The 19,582-nt window shown below is 38.4% G+C and overlaps 1 protein-coding gene across 7 annotated transcripts in view; it reads right to left on the bottom strand.

Moving 5' to 3' along the window:
• The window catches only part of Slco1c1 (solute carrier organic anion transporter family member 1C1), a 42,022-nt gene that overhangs the window by 9,515 nt on the left and 12,925 nt on the right, over window positions 1-19,582 (bottom strand). For 5 of the 7 annotated variants that reach the window (XM_036180711.1, XM_036180710.1, XM_036180709.1 and 2 more), the window contains 6 exons: window positions 19,070-19,203; window positions 17,277-17,423; window positions 15,284-15,382; window positions 13,759-14,004; window positions 12,428-12,592; window positions 5,454-5,649 (listed from right to left, as the gene is read on the bottom strand). In XM_036180711.1, coding sequence (XP_036036604.1) covers window positions 5,454-5,649; window positions 12,428-12,592; window positions 13,759-14,004; window positions 15,284-15,382; window positions 17,277-17,423; window positions 19,070-19,203 — 987 coding nt within the window. The remainder of the gene's footprint in view (window positions 1-5,453; window positions 5,650-12,427; window positions 12,593-13,758; window positions 14,005-15,283; window positions 15,383-17,276; window positions 17,424-19,069; window positions 19,204-19,582) is intronic. The other 2 variants (XM_036180712.1, XM_036180714.1) reach the window with 2 other exon arrangements.

The raw sequence follows: 19,582 nt of genomic DNA, 5'->3' as shown, positions 1-19,582 counted from the left end.
ATGGTTCCAAGACAGAAAAGTGAAATTCAAGGTCTATATATGACATTATGCATGCTATCTTTTGTAACTCTGTGGACATAAGTATGATGGGATATTGCTGATAGTAATGAATGAAAGCAGCTAACAGTGAACCCTTATTGCATCCATTATGATTATATACCTAGTTGCATATGTCTTTCAAATAATGCACCATGAATCCTTTGTCTCTATATTCTCTGATATGGAAATATAGGATATAGATATGATAGGATAAAGGATGGATTGTTGTCCTACTTTTAAAGAGCAACTTGTTTAAAATGTTTTACATTGCTATAGATTTTAGTTGTTGATACAAATTTAAAGTTTAAGTTAATTTTGTTATACTGTATATATACTTCTACTCTCATTTGAGGTATTAAGTTTATGTAACTCATTTAAATTGTAATGGATAATTAAGAAATACAGATTAATAATTACTCTCCTATGATAGTCAAACGTATAGTCATGTTAAGTTTTCTAGATATACATAGATATAATTCAGTTAGGTAGATAATCTTCAAACATTTCAAAGACCTACAGAATATGGCATTTAAAATGTTTTAAAAACTTAGACTTTCTGGACAATGAGACATGTTGGCTCCTGGCAGCACTGATTTTTACTTCAGAGAAAAAGATGGGCATTGAAGACATCCCACATGGAGTTTATCTTCTTGGCCAAAATAGCCATTTGGGCAAGAAACTGTTCTTGCCTGGACTGCTTGACAAAATGTTGTATTGACTAGACATTCAGGACTCATAGGAAGGTGACCACTGAACTTTGCAAGGCAATATGGTCCTTCAGGTTCCTGCTTCGCAAGAGAAACTACCAGACATTCTACAGGACACAGAGAAAAGCAACTGAGAGACTTTAGGCCTGTAGGCTGAAAAAATGGATGCCCCAACATTGCAGAAGAACTTTGGGTGACTGTCCAAGCAGCCATCTGTCTCTGTCATTTTAGATTTTTCAGAAGTTGCTTACAATGCATTTTCTGTTTACTTAGATAATATTATATCCTTCTGAGGTCTTTGATGTAGTTGAAGACCAGATATAATTTTCTTTAGTTATGATAAAAGATAAGTTAGATATGAAACCTTAGACTCACAAATATAGGACAAATAGAATATTTTCTTTGAATTTGCCAAATAAAGATAGACTAGATATTGCAACTGTAATTCTTGCTTGATAACTGTTTTGTTATATATAATTTTACTATATTAAAGTTAAAACTTTCCTTTTTTATTAAACAAAAAGGGGGAAATGCTGTGGTATAATGCTTTTGTACACTGGTTTAATAAAACATTGATTGGCAAGTAGCCAGGCACAAAGATAAGTGGGATAAGCAGACAAGGAGAATTCTGGGAAGAGGAAGGCTGAATCAGGAGACACCAGCCTGCCGTCCAGGGAGCAGCATGCAATGGCACACAGGTAAAGCCACAGAAAACATGGCAACATATAGATTAACAAAAATGGGCTAAGTTTAAGTATAAGAGCTAGTCAGTGGTAGGCCTGAGCTAATGGCCAAGCAGTTTTTAATTAATATAAGCTTCTATGTGTTTGCTTAGGTCTGAGCACCTGAAGACTGGGCAGGACACAGGGAAACTTTCAGCTACAATTCTCCCATATACAGAGGTCAGTGGCATCCTTCATCATCTTTGCTTACAGAGTCCTCTATTATTTAATGAATTTACAACTCATTTAGGCACAAAAATTTATTGGAAAACTCTGAGGTGCTAACTTTGGGAGGATGGAAGATGTTTATAAATATTAATGAATAATACTTATCTTCCAAGCATTGAATTTCTTGAACTTTTTTTTCTCTTTCTCTAGTCTCTCTACAGGACACTCACCCATTGGTGTGTCATTTTGGCTTCATGTTATGGGTAATGCCCATAGACCTTTCATAATTCAGTTTCCTCCCTTATTTAATTTTCTTTTGTGTCAATCTCTCTCACTGTGAAGAATTTTTTTATGGAGGTATTTTTTGAGACTTAACTGAACAAACAATATTTTGAAATATATACTCAGTGGGTCAGTTTGTTTATTTATTCCTATGATGATATTGTCAAATATAACTCTTAGCACATAGCAGAGTTAGAAACATGGTTTATGGGAACTGAATCATCAAGAGAAAAGTGTCTTTCCATTTGAGTCTAGGTCCTGCTATATGATGTGGCCAAGCTTGGGTGTAGCTTGAACTCTCAGACCACCTGCTTTAGCCTCTCTAGTGTTAGTATTTAAAACATGTTTGTATTGAAATCACATTCATCAAATGGTGGTACTTAGAGAAAGAACTAGGGCTTTCGGCTTTTGCTTCTAATATGTATCTAACCTATATGATTACAGTAGTAATGTATTAATTGAGGTAACAGTCCATCTACTCAGGCTGTTCTGGATTGGGCCATCTCAAAGGTCACACCAAAGAGAACAAAAAGGCATTTAACAGGGTCTCTGGGAAGTCCTCTAGGACCATTTAATCTTCTCTTCCATGAAGTGTTAATTGCTGGCTGAGATGAATGGTTTCATCTGAAGCTGTAATGACAATAATGTCTTTGAAAAACCAGCATCAGTCCCCATAGGTCCTTTGAGGCCAAGTTCACAGATGATTGGACCTCCAATGAACCTTGATGTGATGGAGGCCACCCACTCACATGCATATCAGGAAGGTCAGGTTAGACTGGGCACTTGCTCAAACTCACATTGTTTATTAGTCACAAACTTGGGGGTGGACTCTCCCAGGCCTATTGCATCTAAATTCTTGTTTTTATATCAGCATTATTCTCCTTACTAAAAATGAAATATTCCCTCAGCTGTCATAGCTCAAGTTTGTCAATAAAGGACCTCCTGAGTGTCTACAATCAAAATAATCTTTCAAACAAAGCAACACAGGACAATCTCAGGGGAAGCATTTTGCATTAAAGTTAATTATTTTACATTACTGGGGAATATGTTTACTTTGCTATCTAGGGCAGACTTTAATTGCAAACACATATATATGAAGGATGTATTTGACAATAGGGTTGTGGCTTAAAATTTTAATTATAAGAAGAGTTCCAACAAATACACTAGAGTGTTTATTCCCCAATGAGACTTCTTTCAGAGAGCCGTACTGAGAAGTGAGGTGCTTTCCTAGTGGAAAGTGCTGCCCTTCTTCGATTGCTTCCACTGGCATAGCTACACTTAAAGGTTAAATCTTTGTCACTTGTGGGGGATGTTTTAAGAGTATGGAAAACAATTCTGAAAGCGGAGTTTCAGAATGTACCAAACAATGCCAGCATTGACTGCAATTCAGCTACTGTCTCCCAAGGTGACTCTGCTGAAGAGGCTAGTACTCAATGGTTATATTATCTTTTATTTCTTTAAAACATTTTATCTTTTATCATGGAAATATTCATAATATGAACCTCAAAAGTTTGCAGCTGTTGTCTATGTATTCACTTTGCCTTAGAAACAGCATAATGCAGAAAGAACAGTATACTTTGAGTCATGCCTGTGTGCAAGGTCAAGATCTGCCTTTGATAGACATTAAGTTTGGGAAGCAAATTGACTTTTTAAAACTCACTTTCCAGCCAGGTGGTGGTGGCACATGCCTTTAATCCCAGCACTCGGGAGGCAGAGCCAGGTGGATCTCTGTGAGTTCGAGACCAGCCTGGTCTCCAAAACGAGTTCCAGGGAAGGTGCAAAACTACACAGAGAACCCCTGTCTCAATAAACAAAAAACAAACAAACAAACAAAAACCCTCACTTTCCTTCAAAGAAGTTTAGCAAAACTAACTTGCATAAGAGTGTAGAGTATATGCATTAGAAAATGAAACTTATGATGCTTTCTAAATTGAAAACTACAAATGATTCCACCATACTGGTCTATAATGAATATGAAAAGTACAGCCAAAGACAGCACAAGGCTTCTGTTCTCTGCAGAGTCATCTAGCAATTCATAGTTACCATTAACACTCTTAATGTCCATTGCTGACCCCAGCGAACTCTTCAGCCTCATAATCTGCTATGAATACATTTCTATTTAACTTTGCATTAGCTGTTTCCATTTTAAACAGGAGAAATTATAGTGTGTGCTTAGTTGCAAGCATAAGACGTCATGTTGGTGAAGAAAATGGAGGCTAGAATGTAGAGACAAGGCAGATGATCAGAAAGAGCAAGAGGCTATCAAAGGACTGCAGAATAGAGGAGAGATTAAAAACGAAGAGGATTAAAAATATCCTCTGTAAGCCTATGTGCTTGAGTACTTGACTCCACCACTTAGTGGTGGTGTTTTGGGAGGTGGCATCTGTAGGTCACTGGATCAGAAGGCCTTGAGGATAGTAGCACAATGTTCCTTCCTGTCTCAGCCCTGTCTCCTGGTCTAATGAGATGGGAGCAAGCAGTTCCTATGCACTCAGAAAGTCACGGGGCCACCTGCTATGCCTTCTCCTCCACGATGGGCTGTATATATCCCTTCAAACTGTAAGCCCAAATATAAACTGATTCTTGTTAGGTATTTGGTCACAGGCATTGAAAACAAGAAACTAATAAATACAAGACCTGGAGAGCCTGCTTTTCTGCCTCTGCAGGGCTTCAAGCAGTCTGGTAGATTTAATCTAAATCCTTTCTGATACACGGTAGAATTTCAATAACATTTGTAGATGAACAGTGTAGAATAATTGAAAGGATGCAGACAATCCCTCTGATGGAGCGATAAGAAGGATTCTTAAATGGGATAGTGAAATAGGTCTTGGAAGATCCAGCCTTGCATTAAGAAAGAAGCTAGAAACAACACAATCAAATCGCCTACCACATATGGGATGGCATAGGAAATGAGGGTAAAAACAGGAAATGTAAGTTATTCATGTTCTTCAGACTCAGTGCAAAATGGACAGTGTAAAGACAGCTGCCATAAGGTAACTTTTCCTGCTGAAACTTGCTGTGTTTTTCACACAGCAGAGACTAGGAGGGATGACCTAAAGAGCAATCCACTTAACTAGGAGTCCAGAGGGGAGAAAAGGCAACTGCTTGCAGCTACTTTATGTCAATCAATTGCTACTCACTACCATGTATATGACATTACTTAGGACTTCCACTATCTTAAAAGACAGTTATTATTCTATTTTTAAAATAAGAATATTATGGTTCAACCCATAAATCATCACTTTACTAAGAACTTGAGCTCTGTATTCCCATGATTGCATTGTTTCATTTATTAGGTTAATTTTCTAACATAAGACTTAGCAAATTTTATACTTCTATAAGACATTCAAACTCAAATTTGGGAGAAAATACAAATTTGGGAGACAATAACAGATTCTAAGCTTTATTCCATTAAAAAGTTCCTTTTTACGAAAGTTATGAGACTTAAAATATTAAATTAATCTTATTAGAAAACTCTACTGACAATTGAATTAAGCAATCCCATCTCCTCAAATGACGTCATGAGGGAACATACCCTTCGTAGGACACAGTCAGTCCAGCCACACTAGGATTTTCACATCCCAAGGCAAACAGAGAGAGGAAGAGGAGATAGCCAAGGACAGATGATCCCAAGTAGAGTTTCGTAGCTTCAAACACACCCAGCCTGAATTTTTTCATAACTATTCCTCCAGAGAATATTCCAAGGGCCACTGCAGGAATGTTGATGAGCCCTGAGGAATAAGAAAAACAAGAGATGTCTGAGCATCACACATGTGTTCTTAATAATTGCAAAAACTTACCAATGGTTCTGATGTATTAACTGCGCTTTTGAAAGTATTGTTACTATTATTGGTAAACATATACCAAGAGTTTGTGATGATAATAAAGGTCATGGTTAACAACAGCATAAATGTAGTATCAGAGCCTAGCATTCTACATGACACAATATTCAACTTCATTAATACTGAATGAATTGATGATGCAATGTCTTTTCTGGTAGATGCCCAGAACTAACATTCTCAATCAGGTGGCAGCTGGGTAGACTTTAACATTCCTTGACACTATCCATAGTATAATAGGCACAGAGAATGAAGGGAAGTTTGTTGTTGTTTGTGTTTTGCTTTCTATTTTCTGGCTCAAACAAAATCTTGTTGATTCAGCCTCTCGGTCTCTGGTTTTGAAGCTCTCCTTAGAGCTGAAGTGGCATGTGTCATCATTTGTGCCTGTATCAGGCACTCAGTTAAGTGTTTGACACACTACCCATCACATTTGGTCTTCACTGCGGTCTTAAGAGTACTCGTATTATTATCCTCTATTTAGAGAAAAATTTCTTTGTGATTATGATTAGCAACGATTAAGACTCAATTGAAATGTAGGGAGACTAAAGTCAAGTCCTCTTTCCTCCCTCACCTGGCTGTATTAATCACATCTTCAAGGTATTAGGAAATGGAATATTAGACACAGAGTTATGCAACCTCACTAGTCATCAAGTAAATGTGATTCAAAACCAGCAGAGGGAGTGGTCCCATAAGGAGATAGAGAGTATGTACTCAGAGACATTGATACCTGGGTATCAACTGCAGGCAATTTTCTAAATGTCTCTAAACCTGCCCACTGTCAACTATCCATTAAAGCCTGAGTATTCCTTACCTAAATGCTTAGATCTAATGTACTTTTGAATTTTGGACAATTTTAGAGTATACACACATAATGAGATGTTCAGGAGATGAGATCCATATCTCAAACAGAAATTTTAATTTTATGTATCATATACATAGTACTATAACACAGTCTGAAGGTAATCTTATACAATATCTTTAGTGTGCTTTTATTCTTAATGCTCTCAATCACTCAAGGTCAGGAGTCAACTTTCCCACTTGTGGTATCATGATGGCATTTTTTATTTCTGGTTTGGGATGTTAACCTGAAGTGGTGTTGAGGTGATGAAATGATGTTATTCATGAGTGTCTCTTAGCACAATATCTAACATAGAAATATTCATTTCTACCAGACTGGCAAAAATGAAACAATATATGGGAGTGGGGAGTAAACCCTCTGTATTTAAGAGAGACCAGGCCTAGGATATAGGTATGTGATCCCAACCATGCAGGAGATGGATACAGGGAGGTTATGAGCCTGAGTCAGATAGAGAGACAGTTGAAAGGCCAACCTGGGCATTTTAGTTAGATGCTATAAATAAAAAGAAAGAAAGAGATTGGGGATGTTGCTCATTGGTAGAATGCTTGGCTGGCATGTGCAGGTGCCTGTATTCAACCCCTATACATCACAAAACAAATACAAATAAATAAAGATATCATTACTACTCTATACTTTCTTTTATTTTATAATTTATATACTTAATCTTTTAACTAATCTTCATGAAATTAAAGGAAATAACCTTTTTGGCTTACTCTTATATTATATTATTTTTTTAAAATGTATCTACCATGTATCTATAGATGAAAGGGTATTTAATCCATCTTTTTATTTGATTTAATAATATTACAATTGACACATTAGAAACCAGCCCAGCCTGGCTAAGGACATAGCTCCAGGGTAGAGTCTAGGTTAGAAATGGGCTCATCCTCACAAGGGTATGACTGTGAACTTACTAAAATGGAATAGAAAAGACAGTACCTTTGCTGTTCAGCTAAAGTGAGATTTGTCAAGTGTGGAAAGTGGAGGAGATGGAAGTGTCCTGAGACTTTGAAGGGGCAACAATCAGCGAAAAGATATGTGACTGACATTTTAAAAATGAAGAACATACTCTAGGAAGAGTGTAGCAGATCTGGCTACTTGTACTTCAAATTCATTCATGCTAACAGTTTCTCCTAGTTAAAAATAAACTCTAAGTTTGAAGATAGAATTCTCTCTCTCTCTGTCTCTCTCTTTGTAGTGTGTGTGTGTGTGTGTGTGTGTGTGTGTGAGAGAGAGAGAGAGAGAGAGAGAGAGAGAGAGAGAGAGAGAGACCTTCTATTCATCTTAGAAGTCAGCTTTGCTAGGAATTCTGTGTCTATTCTGTTAGTCCTTATGGTAATGTGAATGAGAAGTGTTACCCATAGACTCAGACATTTGAATATTTTGTCTCCAGTTTGTGGAGCTGTTTGGAGAAGTTACAAGGAGGTGCAGCCTTGCCGGAGGAAGGATTTGACTAGAAGAAGGCTGTGAGAGTTTAAAGCCTCTTTCCACATCCAGTTCGCTCTCTCTTTTATGTTTTTATTTGAAGATATAAGCTCTCAGCTTACTGCTCCTGACATCATACCTGCCACTTGCTGCCATGCCTCTACCCAGCTAAGAAGGACTCATTCCTCTGGAAATATGATCCAAATTAAACTCTCTCTTCTTTGAGTTACCTTTGTGGATGGTATTTTATAACAGCAACAGAAAAGTAAATAATACAATCCCAGTTTTAAGTGATCAACATTCTTTTTGTTTTGTTTTGTTTTTTGGTTTTTTGTTTTGTTTTGTTTTGTTTTGTTTTTCGAGACAGGATTTCTCTGTGTAGCTTTGTGCCTTTCCTAGAACTTGCTTTGTAGACCAGGCTGGCCTTGAACTCACAGAGCTCTGCCTGCCTCTGCCTTCTGAGTGCTGGGATTAAAGGCATGCGCCACCACTGCCCAGCCAATCCCTGTTTTTTATCAACACACATGTAATAAATATAAAACATTATGATGTTGAAAATGTTGGGAAATTCTCAGATAATCAGCCTTCTGGACATGACAAGATCCTATACTCATAAACTCACAGCTACCATGGTTACTTATGTAAAATCAAAGTAGCCAAAATTCCAGCATGTATGAAAGAAGGACTCAGGAGCCCCACCCCTAACTGAGGAGCTATTGACTATTAATGGGTGCTAGGGGAAGGACAGTCATTTTTCTTTAAAATGTGGATGTTTGTGGTAGACCATGCTTCAGTGGATGGTCCCATATCCATAACTGTATGGGCAGCATAATTGTGCTCAGTGGAATATATATATATATACACACACACACTGTCTATCTATCTGTATGTATATATGTAAGTATGTATGTATGTATGTACATACATATGCATGAAAGTCTCAAAGAATAGCAGAGGCCTCCGAGAACATCATGGCCAGAAGAGTAACAATCTGTAGTGGGAGAGGGGGAATAAGGTAGTTCAGTTCTTCAGTTCAGTACAACTCAGTAGCTGGTATTAGTTCAAACAAAAATAACCCTACTCCAGGTAGTTTATTTTAGGCATATTTAAGCACAGCACAATTTGCTCAGAAGTTTCCTGGTGATAATTAACTCAATCTCATGTACACAATAAAGCTTAAGACATAACTACATTGAAACTCTTTGTAACACATATGTGACATCTTCCATGAAGATGAGTTCTACAGATTAACTGAGAAAAACAAGCTGTCTGGGGGAGGATCTGTTGTGGTCTTGGCTGCACAGATAGTGCAAAGGTCATCAGGCTGTTAACCACTTCTGCTCCTAGCCTTTGGGGCAGATAACAGGTTATATATCTACCTTTGAAGGGACAATCCTGTGTGTTAAGGTCCCTGGTTCTCCTAGTACTTACCTGTGAGGACAACAACCTCTGTGCCTCCCATAAAACACTAGTAAAAATTTGTTTTAAAATATCCCAGGGATCCTCCATGGGTTTCAGACCTTCTGCAAGTGCAATGCCTCTACCCACTGAGCCATTTCTCCAGCCCTAATTTTCTATTATGAACATCTCTTTCTAAATAATGTTCTTAATTTTCCTTTATAAAAAACAGGTTTCAATTTGAAATTTTAAGAAACTCATTCATGACTCCAGTATGGAAGAGATCAAGTGCCCAGATGTAGTGTTGTATGATACTAAATAATGAGGAATAGGAACATCTTCAAAGACATGGGCCTTCATGCAAATTCCTGGGAAGAGGTTTTGGGTTTGTTTATTAATTTTTTCTCTTTATTCTGATTGAACCTTGTCTTTCATATTATATAAAAACTTGATTAGAAATGAATTTATCCAATAAGTAAAAACTGAAACAATTAAATATTAACATTACAAGTATTAGGAAAACATTTCAGTGACTTAGAGTTTTAATGTACAGTTTTAAAAACAGGATCAAAATAACAAAAGAAATTGGGCTTAATTAAAGTGATGATCATGATCATTATCAAAATTAAAAGGTCTTACTTATCAAATCAGGTAAGAAGGAATGAGGAGTAGAGGGAGGGGAAAGTATATTCAGATTATATTATCTGAGAAAAAAATCTATGTTTAATGAAAGGGAAAAATTAAAAAGCAAGGTAAAGTACATGAGAAATACTTACAACACACATTTAATGAAGAATTTGTATCAAGGAAAATATATAGTAGCCAGAAGTTACCTAGTGGAAGACTGCCAATTAAAATCAATGAATACCATGGGAAAGTGACTCAGACAAGTTAGTAGAAGGGGTTATTGAAATGACCTAGGAGCCCATGCAGACATACTCAACATAAAGGGTCATCAGGTAAATGAAAGAGGCTGATGACATCAGGGTCTGGTAAAAACGTGGGCTGATTAGCATGTACTCACATATTCATTGCATGTTTAAATGTGCTCAGCCATGTTGTTTCTTAGCAACATCTATTGTATGTATCACAGACTGCCTATGATCTATCTATATTTGCGTACCATGTACTAGTCAAAGAAAATTAATATACCCATAGAATGATCATGGCTGTGTGATCTACAGTAGCCAAAATAATAAAACTATCCAAAGGACCATTAGCACTAAAGTGACTGAATATAAATAATTCATGGTACATTGATAATACAGACTAGTCCATGGTAGTAAAAAAGAGCCAAACATGGGTATTCAGAACCGTAAATGAATCTGAACATCAATTGTTCAAATTCTATGAGGCTCAAGAACAGGTAAGGCTGGCTTATGAAAATGGAGTCTACAACAATTCTAGCCATTAGGGAAAGTGTGTGTTGACAATAATCTTCTTGGGTAATAGGATGCTCTGGATGATGGCTACCTTACACATGAACACACATACACACACACACACACACACACACACACACACACACACACAAAATTCATTCAGTTAAGCTATGTAAGAAATATCTTCAGACTTAACTGATGAGTATAAATTATATCTTGACACATAAAACTACATATAAGATGAAAAAGACTATCTCAAATTTCCATTGCTTGTTTATTTGTTCTCCTTAAACTCAGTATACAACACTGATAGATAGGAAGAAGTTCTGAGAAAAATTTCTAAAATATTTCTTATGCTCAACCAGTAAATGATACAAGTGAGCTTTTGAATCAATTAATATTGGAAATGAAAATTTTCAGTAATTTAATCTTGAAACTGCTAGAATGTTGGAGAATAGACCAAACAAGCCAGTCACTTTAACATCTAAGTGCCCATTATTTAGAATTTGTTATAGGAAAATTACATCTTCCGAGGTATACTCAGCATTTTTTTCTCTTTTCATAGATAAATATATGGAGTGATTTTTAAAATATTTTGTGAAGAGGGGCTGGAGAGATGGCTCAGAAGCCCAAATTTGGTTCCCAGAATGCACATTGGATGGCTCACAACCGCCTGTAACTTCAGCCTCATGAGATTTGACAGCCTCTTCTGATCTACACAGATACATGCACTCATGTGCACAAATGAACACACCCACCCATCACACACATTCATACACCCATACCATGCATCCCCATAACACATTCATACCATAAAAATATTAATAATAAAATAAATCCTTTAACAATTTCTATGAAGAAAGAAATTATTTTAGAGTCTCATATCTTAAAGGAGTATGTCCCAAGAAACAGAATAAATGTAATGCCTCAAAATGGTGACTTTTTTAAATGAAATATTCTTGGAGAGAAGGAGCCAATTCATGTTTTAATTCTCTAATTTTATGCAGGATGATAGCCCTGTGTTTAAATATTATTTTCTCTCTTTTACTTCTTTGTTCTTGTTTTGGTCCTTGAGTGGTATTCTTGTTCTTGGCTACATTAATATGCTATATATACAATCCCTTTAAACAACATATTCTCCAGAATTAAAAAATATCCCTTGACTCTGAGTCAAACATCAGCTTTGTTATGGAAAGCACAGTTATACTGTCTAAATGCCTGCTGCATGCAATCCCAGACACCATGCATGCAATATTGCCAATGTTGTAAGGCATCAACAAAGCCTAAAACATGGATACCCAATATTAGCAATAATCCAAAAACAAAAAAAAAATCCATGCTATACTCATTTCTTTGTACTTCTTAAAGAACTGTGAGGAATTCTCTCAAAGCCAACCAGTCACAGTCACAAGTAATTCTTGTTGCAAAATTATAATACACACCCACTGTGTGTATACTAGAGTTTTTAAATGTTTGCTATCTTACTTCATCTAAAATACCCTAATTACATTAGGTTAAAAACTGGGGAAATCTAATATTACTGAAAATGTGCAAGGTTCATCAAAGATAGTTTCTATGGGAACACACAAAAGACAGGGGAGCATACCAATGACAAAGTTGGCTTTGGATGATGACTGCCCATACTGCTGCTCAATGTACTTTGGTTTATATGTCACCATGCCAAATAGAGAATTGAACTGAACAGTGCTTGCACACAGGTATAAGATGTATACTGGATTTCTAAGAAGAGTCTTCAGTGATGGAAGAAAATCTGCAAGACAAAAACAATATGGAGTCCTTGAAGACAGGGTTTGGGGTAATAGACATTGCAATCTTCAGGGCTGCAGTTTGCCTGGGTTTGAATCTAGGCACACACACTCCTACAGGAAGACTATGTAGGACCAATAAGTGAGAAAAGGGACAGACCCCACTAGTTGATGTGTCAGTGACAAGGCCAGAGCATTTCTCCTCATCCTCCATCTAGAAGCCCTAGGCTAGACATCAGGAACTTCTGTGTGAGTCTCTTTCTCCCAACATAGTTCATAACTGTCTCCTTTAGTGAGTGTACCTTGGTGTTAAAAGGACCTTTCTCCTACTCTCTTCCTTTTGTGATTCAGGCAATTAACTTCAACAAGTTGAAGAATGTCTTTAAACATAAATACAAGATTGCTTGAAAAGAAAGAGATGGGGACAATTTCTCGGTCATCAACTTCCCAGAGGAGAACTCCTAAGAACATGCCTGGCCTTTGCCTGCCTTGCACTTACACCTTTGCTGAGACACATTTCTATATATTGTTCAAACAGGTGGATCTTACGTGTAAAAGGCTCTCAGACATGGAGTTATAGCCTCTTCTTTTCTGTCTACTCAGACTTCTGCTGAGCAGCTACTATGGAGAAGAACAATGCTGTGTGAGAGGGTGGAGCCACCCAAAAGGAAAATATGCAGGCCTTTTGCTCATCTACCCACATAACTTTTTAAACAAGAACAACTTTCTGACCATAGGTAATGGGATCCACAAAGCCTGCTCATATACCAGGCATAGATCCTGATCGCACTGCCTGATAAAACAGGGAGGGGCTTGGTCCTGCCTCAACTGAATGTACCAGGCTTAGCTTCCCCCAAATGGGAGAACTTACCCTGTTGGAGGAGTGGATGAGTGGTGGGGGAGGGGAAAGGAGGGGGTGCAGGAAAAGGAAGGAGGGATGAGGGGGAATCTGTGGTTCGTACGTAAAATGAATAAAAAATTAAAAAGCTTCTGGAATAAATGGGAAACTCAGGGAAAAAAAAGAACTTCCCCTCTCCATTTCTACTTCCTGTATGTTTTTTTTAACATTCCTTCGAGACAGGGGAGCCAAGTACTATTATTTGTACACTTTCTCAAGTCCCACTAGGAAGATGGACAATAGTAGCCCATGATCAAAGAGAATCTGACTTACTTCTTGCCATTTCCATGATTTTCATTTCTTCTCCAGGGGCCATTTGGTAGTTAATAGGGTCATCTATGATGAACTTGGACTTCTCAGATGAGGACCCAGAGTCCTCTCTGTTTTGGGATCTTGGTAGAGTCTTGGGTAAGCACCAGAAAGGCACAGCTGCAAGGAGACTTAGGAGCCCTGCTATTAGGTAACCAAGCCACCAGGCCCCAACCCACTGGGGATCCTTCGGGGTGATGGTTATGTGGTCTGAAAGACAGAGGTTTCTCAAGTAGAAACTTTTCCAAGGTTAGGGTGTTGAAATGAGTTACTGCAGAAAACGAGGTCTAGCAACAGTTCTACCACATCTTAAAAAGCCAACCAACAGGGTTGGGGAGGTGGTTCAGAGAATGAGGACCAAAGGAGCTTCCCCAGAACACACACACACACACACACACACACACACACACACACACAATCTTCCTGGAGGACTTTAGTTTCTCTATTTGAATCATGGGTTAAAGAGTCAGAGACTAAAGGCTGTGAGAGGCTTTGGCATCATAGTGTGTTCTGGGGCTGTGCCTGGAGCACAAGGCGTATAGCAGGTGAAACACCCTATAGCCAGTTGCTCCTTCAGAAGTACTTACATCTGATTTATTTATTGAATGTCTAAGATTGTCCTCAAAGAATAATGGCTGCCAGTCCCAGATAATTGCCTAGTTGGAGAAACAGGGCAAGGGAGAGAGGCTAAGACTAGGAGAGAGGAAAGTGTGGTCACCAGAGACTTTCGCTCCTATGTGTTTTCTTTACTGGTTGATGTCACTATAACAAATGTTGATGTATCTGAGACCAGCGAGAGCCAGCAGAAGCCACAGTTGTATTTGAACTGGCAGCTGCAAAAGACAATCTGCCTTAATAACAAACCACAGGTCACCGTGTTATCTTCTGTACCCATTAACACCACATCTCCAGCATCAATGTGTACTCTATGGTCTATTTTTGTTTTAGGAAAGAATGCCACCTTGCCATTGTACTAAAAGAAAAATTTTTGGACTGGAGGGATGGCTCAGTGGTCATGAGGACTTGCTGATTTTGTAGAGGATTGGGTTGTATTACCAGCACCTGTATGGTAGCTTAAAACTGTCTGTAACTCTAATTTCAGGGGATCTGACACCTTCTGTCTTCTTCCAGTAATGAGCACTCACTTAGTGTACATACATATATGCATGCAAATATTTATACACGTACATTTTTAAAAAACAGAAACAAAATTTGATATTTTATTTATTCTTAGTCAGTACCATTAAAATTATAGTAATTCAAATTAATGAGTAACTAAAAACAAATTCAGGCTGGCAAGATGGCTTAGTGTGTACCAAGCCTGAGTGTCTGAGTTCCATCCCAGGACCCACCTGGTGAAAGGTAAGAACCGATTTGTAGAAGTTGTTCACTGACCTTCACAAGTACATCATGCAATGAGCACACACAGAGAAGTAAAATTTGGTTGGTTAATTAACTAATTAATTAATTAATTAAGAAACATACTTACCTAGATTCACAAAGCCAATATCAACATACAGTTTGGCGCATAATGAACCCAAGAGGAAGCCAAAAATGGGCCCTATAATTGCCACTGTCTGCACACACCCTGTAAAAAAAAAAAAAAAAAAAAAAAAGCAAACCAAACCAAAATAAAACATACTAAAAAGGGGGGAGGAAGAGAAAAAATAAGAATACCTACCATTTGGCTTTGCCTTGGTAAATTAATAAACTGCTAAGAAGCAGGAAATATAAATGAGATGCCATTGGTAGCTGCAAATTAAATACCTCAGCACCTCATCTGTGGGTGTGTCACTGGCTACTGTTTTAAAGCACTGGGAAATAAGTCCTTCTCTATTTGGGGAGAAAACCATTACTTCTAACACCAAGACTCTGACAAATTTAAATTCCAAATGTGAAGCAAACTTTAGTTCTGACATTTGTGGTTGTCCACAGTTTAGCAATCTTAGCCTTTGAGAGGTGGAGGAAGGAGCCAGCGGCCACTTGAGATAAAAACAAAGAAAACAGAACTGCACTAATTTGGTAATCTTTCAAAAAAATGTTTATGATTAGTTAAACATAAGTTCTATTTTGACATTAAAATGGATTTTTCCCAACTCGGTGATAAAGAGCGCTTGCTCATCCGTGTGGAGCGTGTGAGGAAGCACTGTGGAGAGAGTGTTGTCTCAGGAAGCAGCTAGCAAAGGAGGCAAATTTTGGAGCAAGTTTTTCTAGAAAGCTCACCACAGGTCAGGGGTAGCCTGACAGATGATGGGAACAGGTTACAGAGGACAGTGTCACTGGCAAGCAGAAAGGTTGTCCTGCTCAGGCAAGTATCTCCCACATGCCATTCTCTCAACACAAACACACATATTCCTGGGAGATTACATGAACCGGAGGCATGGAGAGCCATTCCTTGGCCTCTTTCAGAATAGAAGCAAGTGTAACACCATGTGTAGCCTCTGAGCATCTCCAAAGGAAGGTAAATCTAGCCAGCCCCTGGGTGCTTAGTGCACCCCCAGATAGTCTTTCTTTCACTCCTGAGTTATGCTCCAGTTTTCCATTAGAGCGAGAGCCTGTTCTTAATTTTAGTCTGTATTGGTATATGCAGGATATTGGGGATTTCTGTGGTATGTGCCCAGAAACACAGTGATTCTTAGTATAGCCTGTCCTTCAGTCTTGTCCTTTGTTTCCAAAGGCTATACATTCAAAGGATCAGAATTCCAAGAAATCATAACTGATGTATGAAACACAGAAGACACAATAGTCATCCCTGCAGTTCTAATTTGTAGCTGAATTCCAGGGTGTAAGACACCCATTAAATAGTGCTTGGATGTATATGAACTTAAGAGTTCACTTCTGCTATACGATTTTGTGTGGAAGATTTTCCAATGCATTTGCCCTTCTTTTGTAGTGTACACTGGGGACTGCTGCTGTCCTCTGGGACCTGATCTACAGATGGGGTAGCCTTGAGCCTTGCTTATGTTCTCTTTATATTTCTTTTCAGTCATTTATATCTGCTCTAAGGTTCCAGAATTCCTTCCTATCTCAAATAGGAAAAAAATAAAATAAAATAAAAGATCCTTCAGTTAACCAGAGCTTTTATAATGCAAAGCAGTTTCTAGAACTGCAGAAACAGCAGACACACACACACACACACACACACACACACACACACACACACACACACACACAACAATAACAGAACATCAAAAACAGTCTCTGAACTCTGAAGTCCCCCAGATGCCTTCACAAGGTCCCATGCCATTGCAGCTGAGATCAGCTATATTCTTTCTTCTAGTATGGTGTTTTTTTCCTTGTGCAACAGACACTGATTAGTGAAGTGCCTTCACTGTTCAAATCCTTTGTGTATTTCAGACATGTGATAGCTGAATGAAAGAAGGCATGGAGACTGAGCACAAAAACCTTCCATGCCAAATTTGGAATAGATGGAAAGGGGGCACAGGTACCCCACTTCTCATGCTGGATGAGGTGGGCATTACCAATGTAGAATGCAGCATTATCCTCACTGGCAAAGTCATCCAGATAGGCGATGCCGAGGGGTTGGATGGGAGTTTCCCCTAATCCTCGAAGGAGATTTCCCAGGAAGACATAAACCCACATGGAGGAGCTGGTATCCCCTTCACATTCTAGAAAGAAAAGCAAAGAAGAGGACTAGAGCTAGCTCACTGTTGATGTTAAATATTATTTCTACATTTCCACAGTGCTAATCTGGTAAGATTTTGGATGAGGCTGAATTGGTTTTGTGTGTGTGACTTCCATCTCTTTCACAGATAAATTTGGAGGCCTCACTGAGAGATTCTCACTTCTGCACATTCCTTTAACTTATTTTCCCTCTTTTCATTTTTGTACCTACACAGAGATACTTGTCTTCTATTCTCCAGCACCTGTCAGCATGTTCTCTGAGGCAAAACAGGTCATGAACAAATGCTTATTCACATCTACATTTAATAAAAATTATGTATTTTTCAACCACCAGTATTTTTTCATTGTTGTCCAAGTTCTACCTGAAACTCAAATGTTGATGTGGCTGATAAGTGCAACACTGGGCTGCATTGCCTACAGTTATATCTGGTAGTAATCAACTCTTTTTAGAATTCTGGAAACAAGCCATATGAAAGTTATACATCTTATATTCTTCAGCAGTTCACATCTTCCAACAAAAGGAACAGATTTTTTTGACAATATTTTTAGAGCTGGATCTAAAGCTGACTATTTAAGGATACATTAATAAATGTCATGCCATAATCTGACCATATGAGGCAGGGCAGTTATGTCAGTCACATAAATGAAAGACCGCTTCACAGAGTTCCAGCACTCTAATAAAACCAAGGATGTTAACTGCCTCCAGTAATTACCACATCTAAATGCCCCATCCCAGGCACACGCTGGGCTAAGTGGTTCTTGGGAATTTATAACTGGAGTCTTCGCATCAACACTGGGAGGTGGAAGCTATTTTTACCTAGGTGTGAAGGGGATGAAGAAGGAATTAAATGTAACCATGGGAAAAATTTACATTTCTTATCTGACCTTTTAGATTGATGTTTCTGTTTGTGAAATTCATTTTATTTTCACTTCAAGATCTATCTCACTTGGAACCACTGGCAGATGCTCCTAGTCACCAACAAACAATTTGTGGTCTTTTCCATAATATTGAATCACTGGAGTGTTTTACAGGGATCATATCACACAGCTGTATACTCTAGGAGCTGTGTGTGTGTGTGTGTGTGTGTGTGTGTGTGTGTGTGTGTGTGTGTGTGAGAGAGAGAGAGAGAGAGAGAGAGAGAGAGAGAGAGAGAGAGAGAGAGAGAGAGAGAGAGAGAACACTTTGCAGGGCAGGCATGTGAACAGCAGGTGTGCCTGCCCATCCCTGTGTGCCTGCACAGGCCAGAGCATAGTGGTACCTTTCCCCATTATTCTTTCCCTGTCGCCTCAGGACAGAATCTCTCACTGAACCAGAAGCTTACTCTATTAGCTGGGCTGGGTAGTGAATTTTAGGAACCCACCTACCTGTGTCCCTAGTGGTGGGTCTATAGGCATGTGCAGACATGCCTAGATTTGTGAGTAGGTGCTGGGGATTTGAACTTAGGTCCTCATGCTTGCAAAGCAACCACCCTTTCCCACTGAGCCATCTCCTCAGCACAATTGTAGAAATTTTTTTACACTTTAGTATTTCAAGTAATAATGCTTTTCAGAGAAAAATTAATAAACTAAAGTATACATAAAAGCTAAAAACTATTTATTTACACAAGTCAATTTTTAAAAACCATCTTACCATCATTTATTTTGTTTTGTGATTTCCCCATGACTGAGCTTGGTGACAGATTGCTGGACTCTAGGTGGCATGGAGAGATGTTGGGAGTCAGGTTGGAGGAGGGAGAATACTTCTCATATTTCTCATAGCTGTACCTGCATACAAAGAAAATTTTACACTGAAAGGCTAACATCATGCTAAAACAGAGGCTTGCTTTGCCACTCCTGAGGGGTCAGGCTGGGTCTGCAGTTCCCTTCAAATGGACTCATCACACCAGACCAGCACTGAATCGTAGCTTGTTTCATGGCTGGCCAGAAGATGCTGCCTGTCTTTGTGCCGTTCTCAGCCCTCCATGAACCAGTGACAGAAAAGAAAAGCAAGAATCATTTTCAGACTTATTTTAGCAGAAGATAGAGACTGGCCATCATGTATTCCCTTAGAACAAGAGGTATCTATGTACATTTGCTGAAGACCAAGGCTGTCTCCAAGTTAGAAAAAAATCAGTATCATATCAACTCCAGGTGTTAGCAGAAC

This window comes from Onychomys torridus, chromosome 3, assembly GCF_903995425.1.
Source record: "Onychomys torridus chromosome 3, mOncTor1.1, whole genome shotgun sequence".
NCBI lineage: Eukaryota > Metazoa > Chordata > Mammalia > Rodentia > Cricetidae > Onychomys > Onychomys torridus.
The sequence above is the reverse complement of the archived record's forward strand: the minus strand, read 5'-3'. Positions and strand labels throughout refer to the sequence as shown.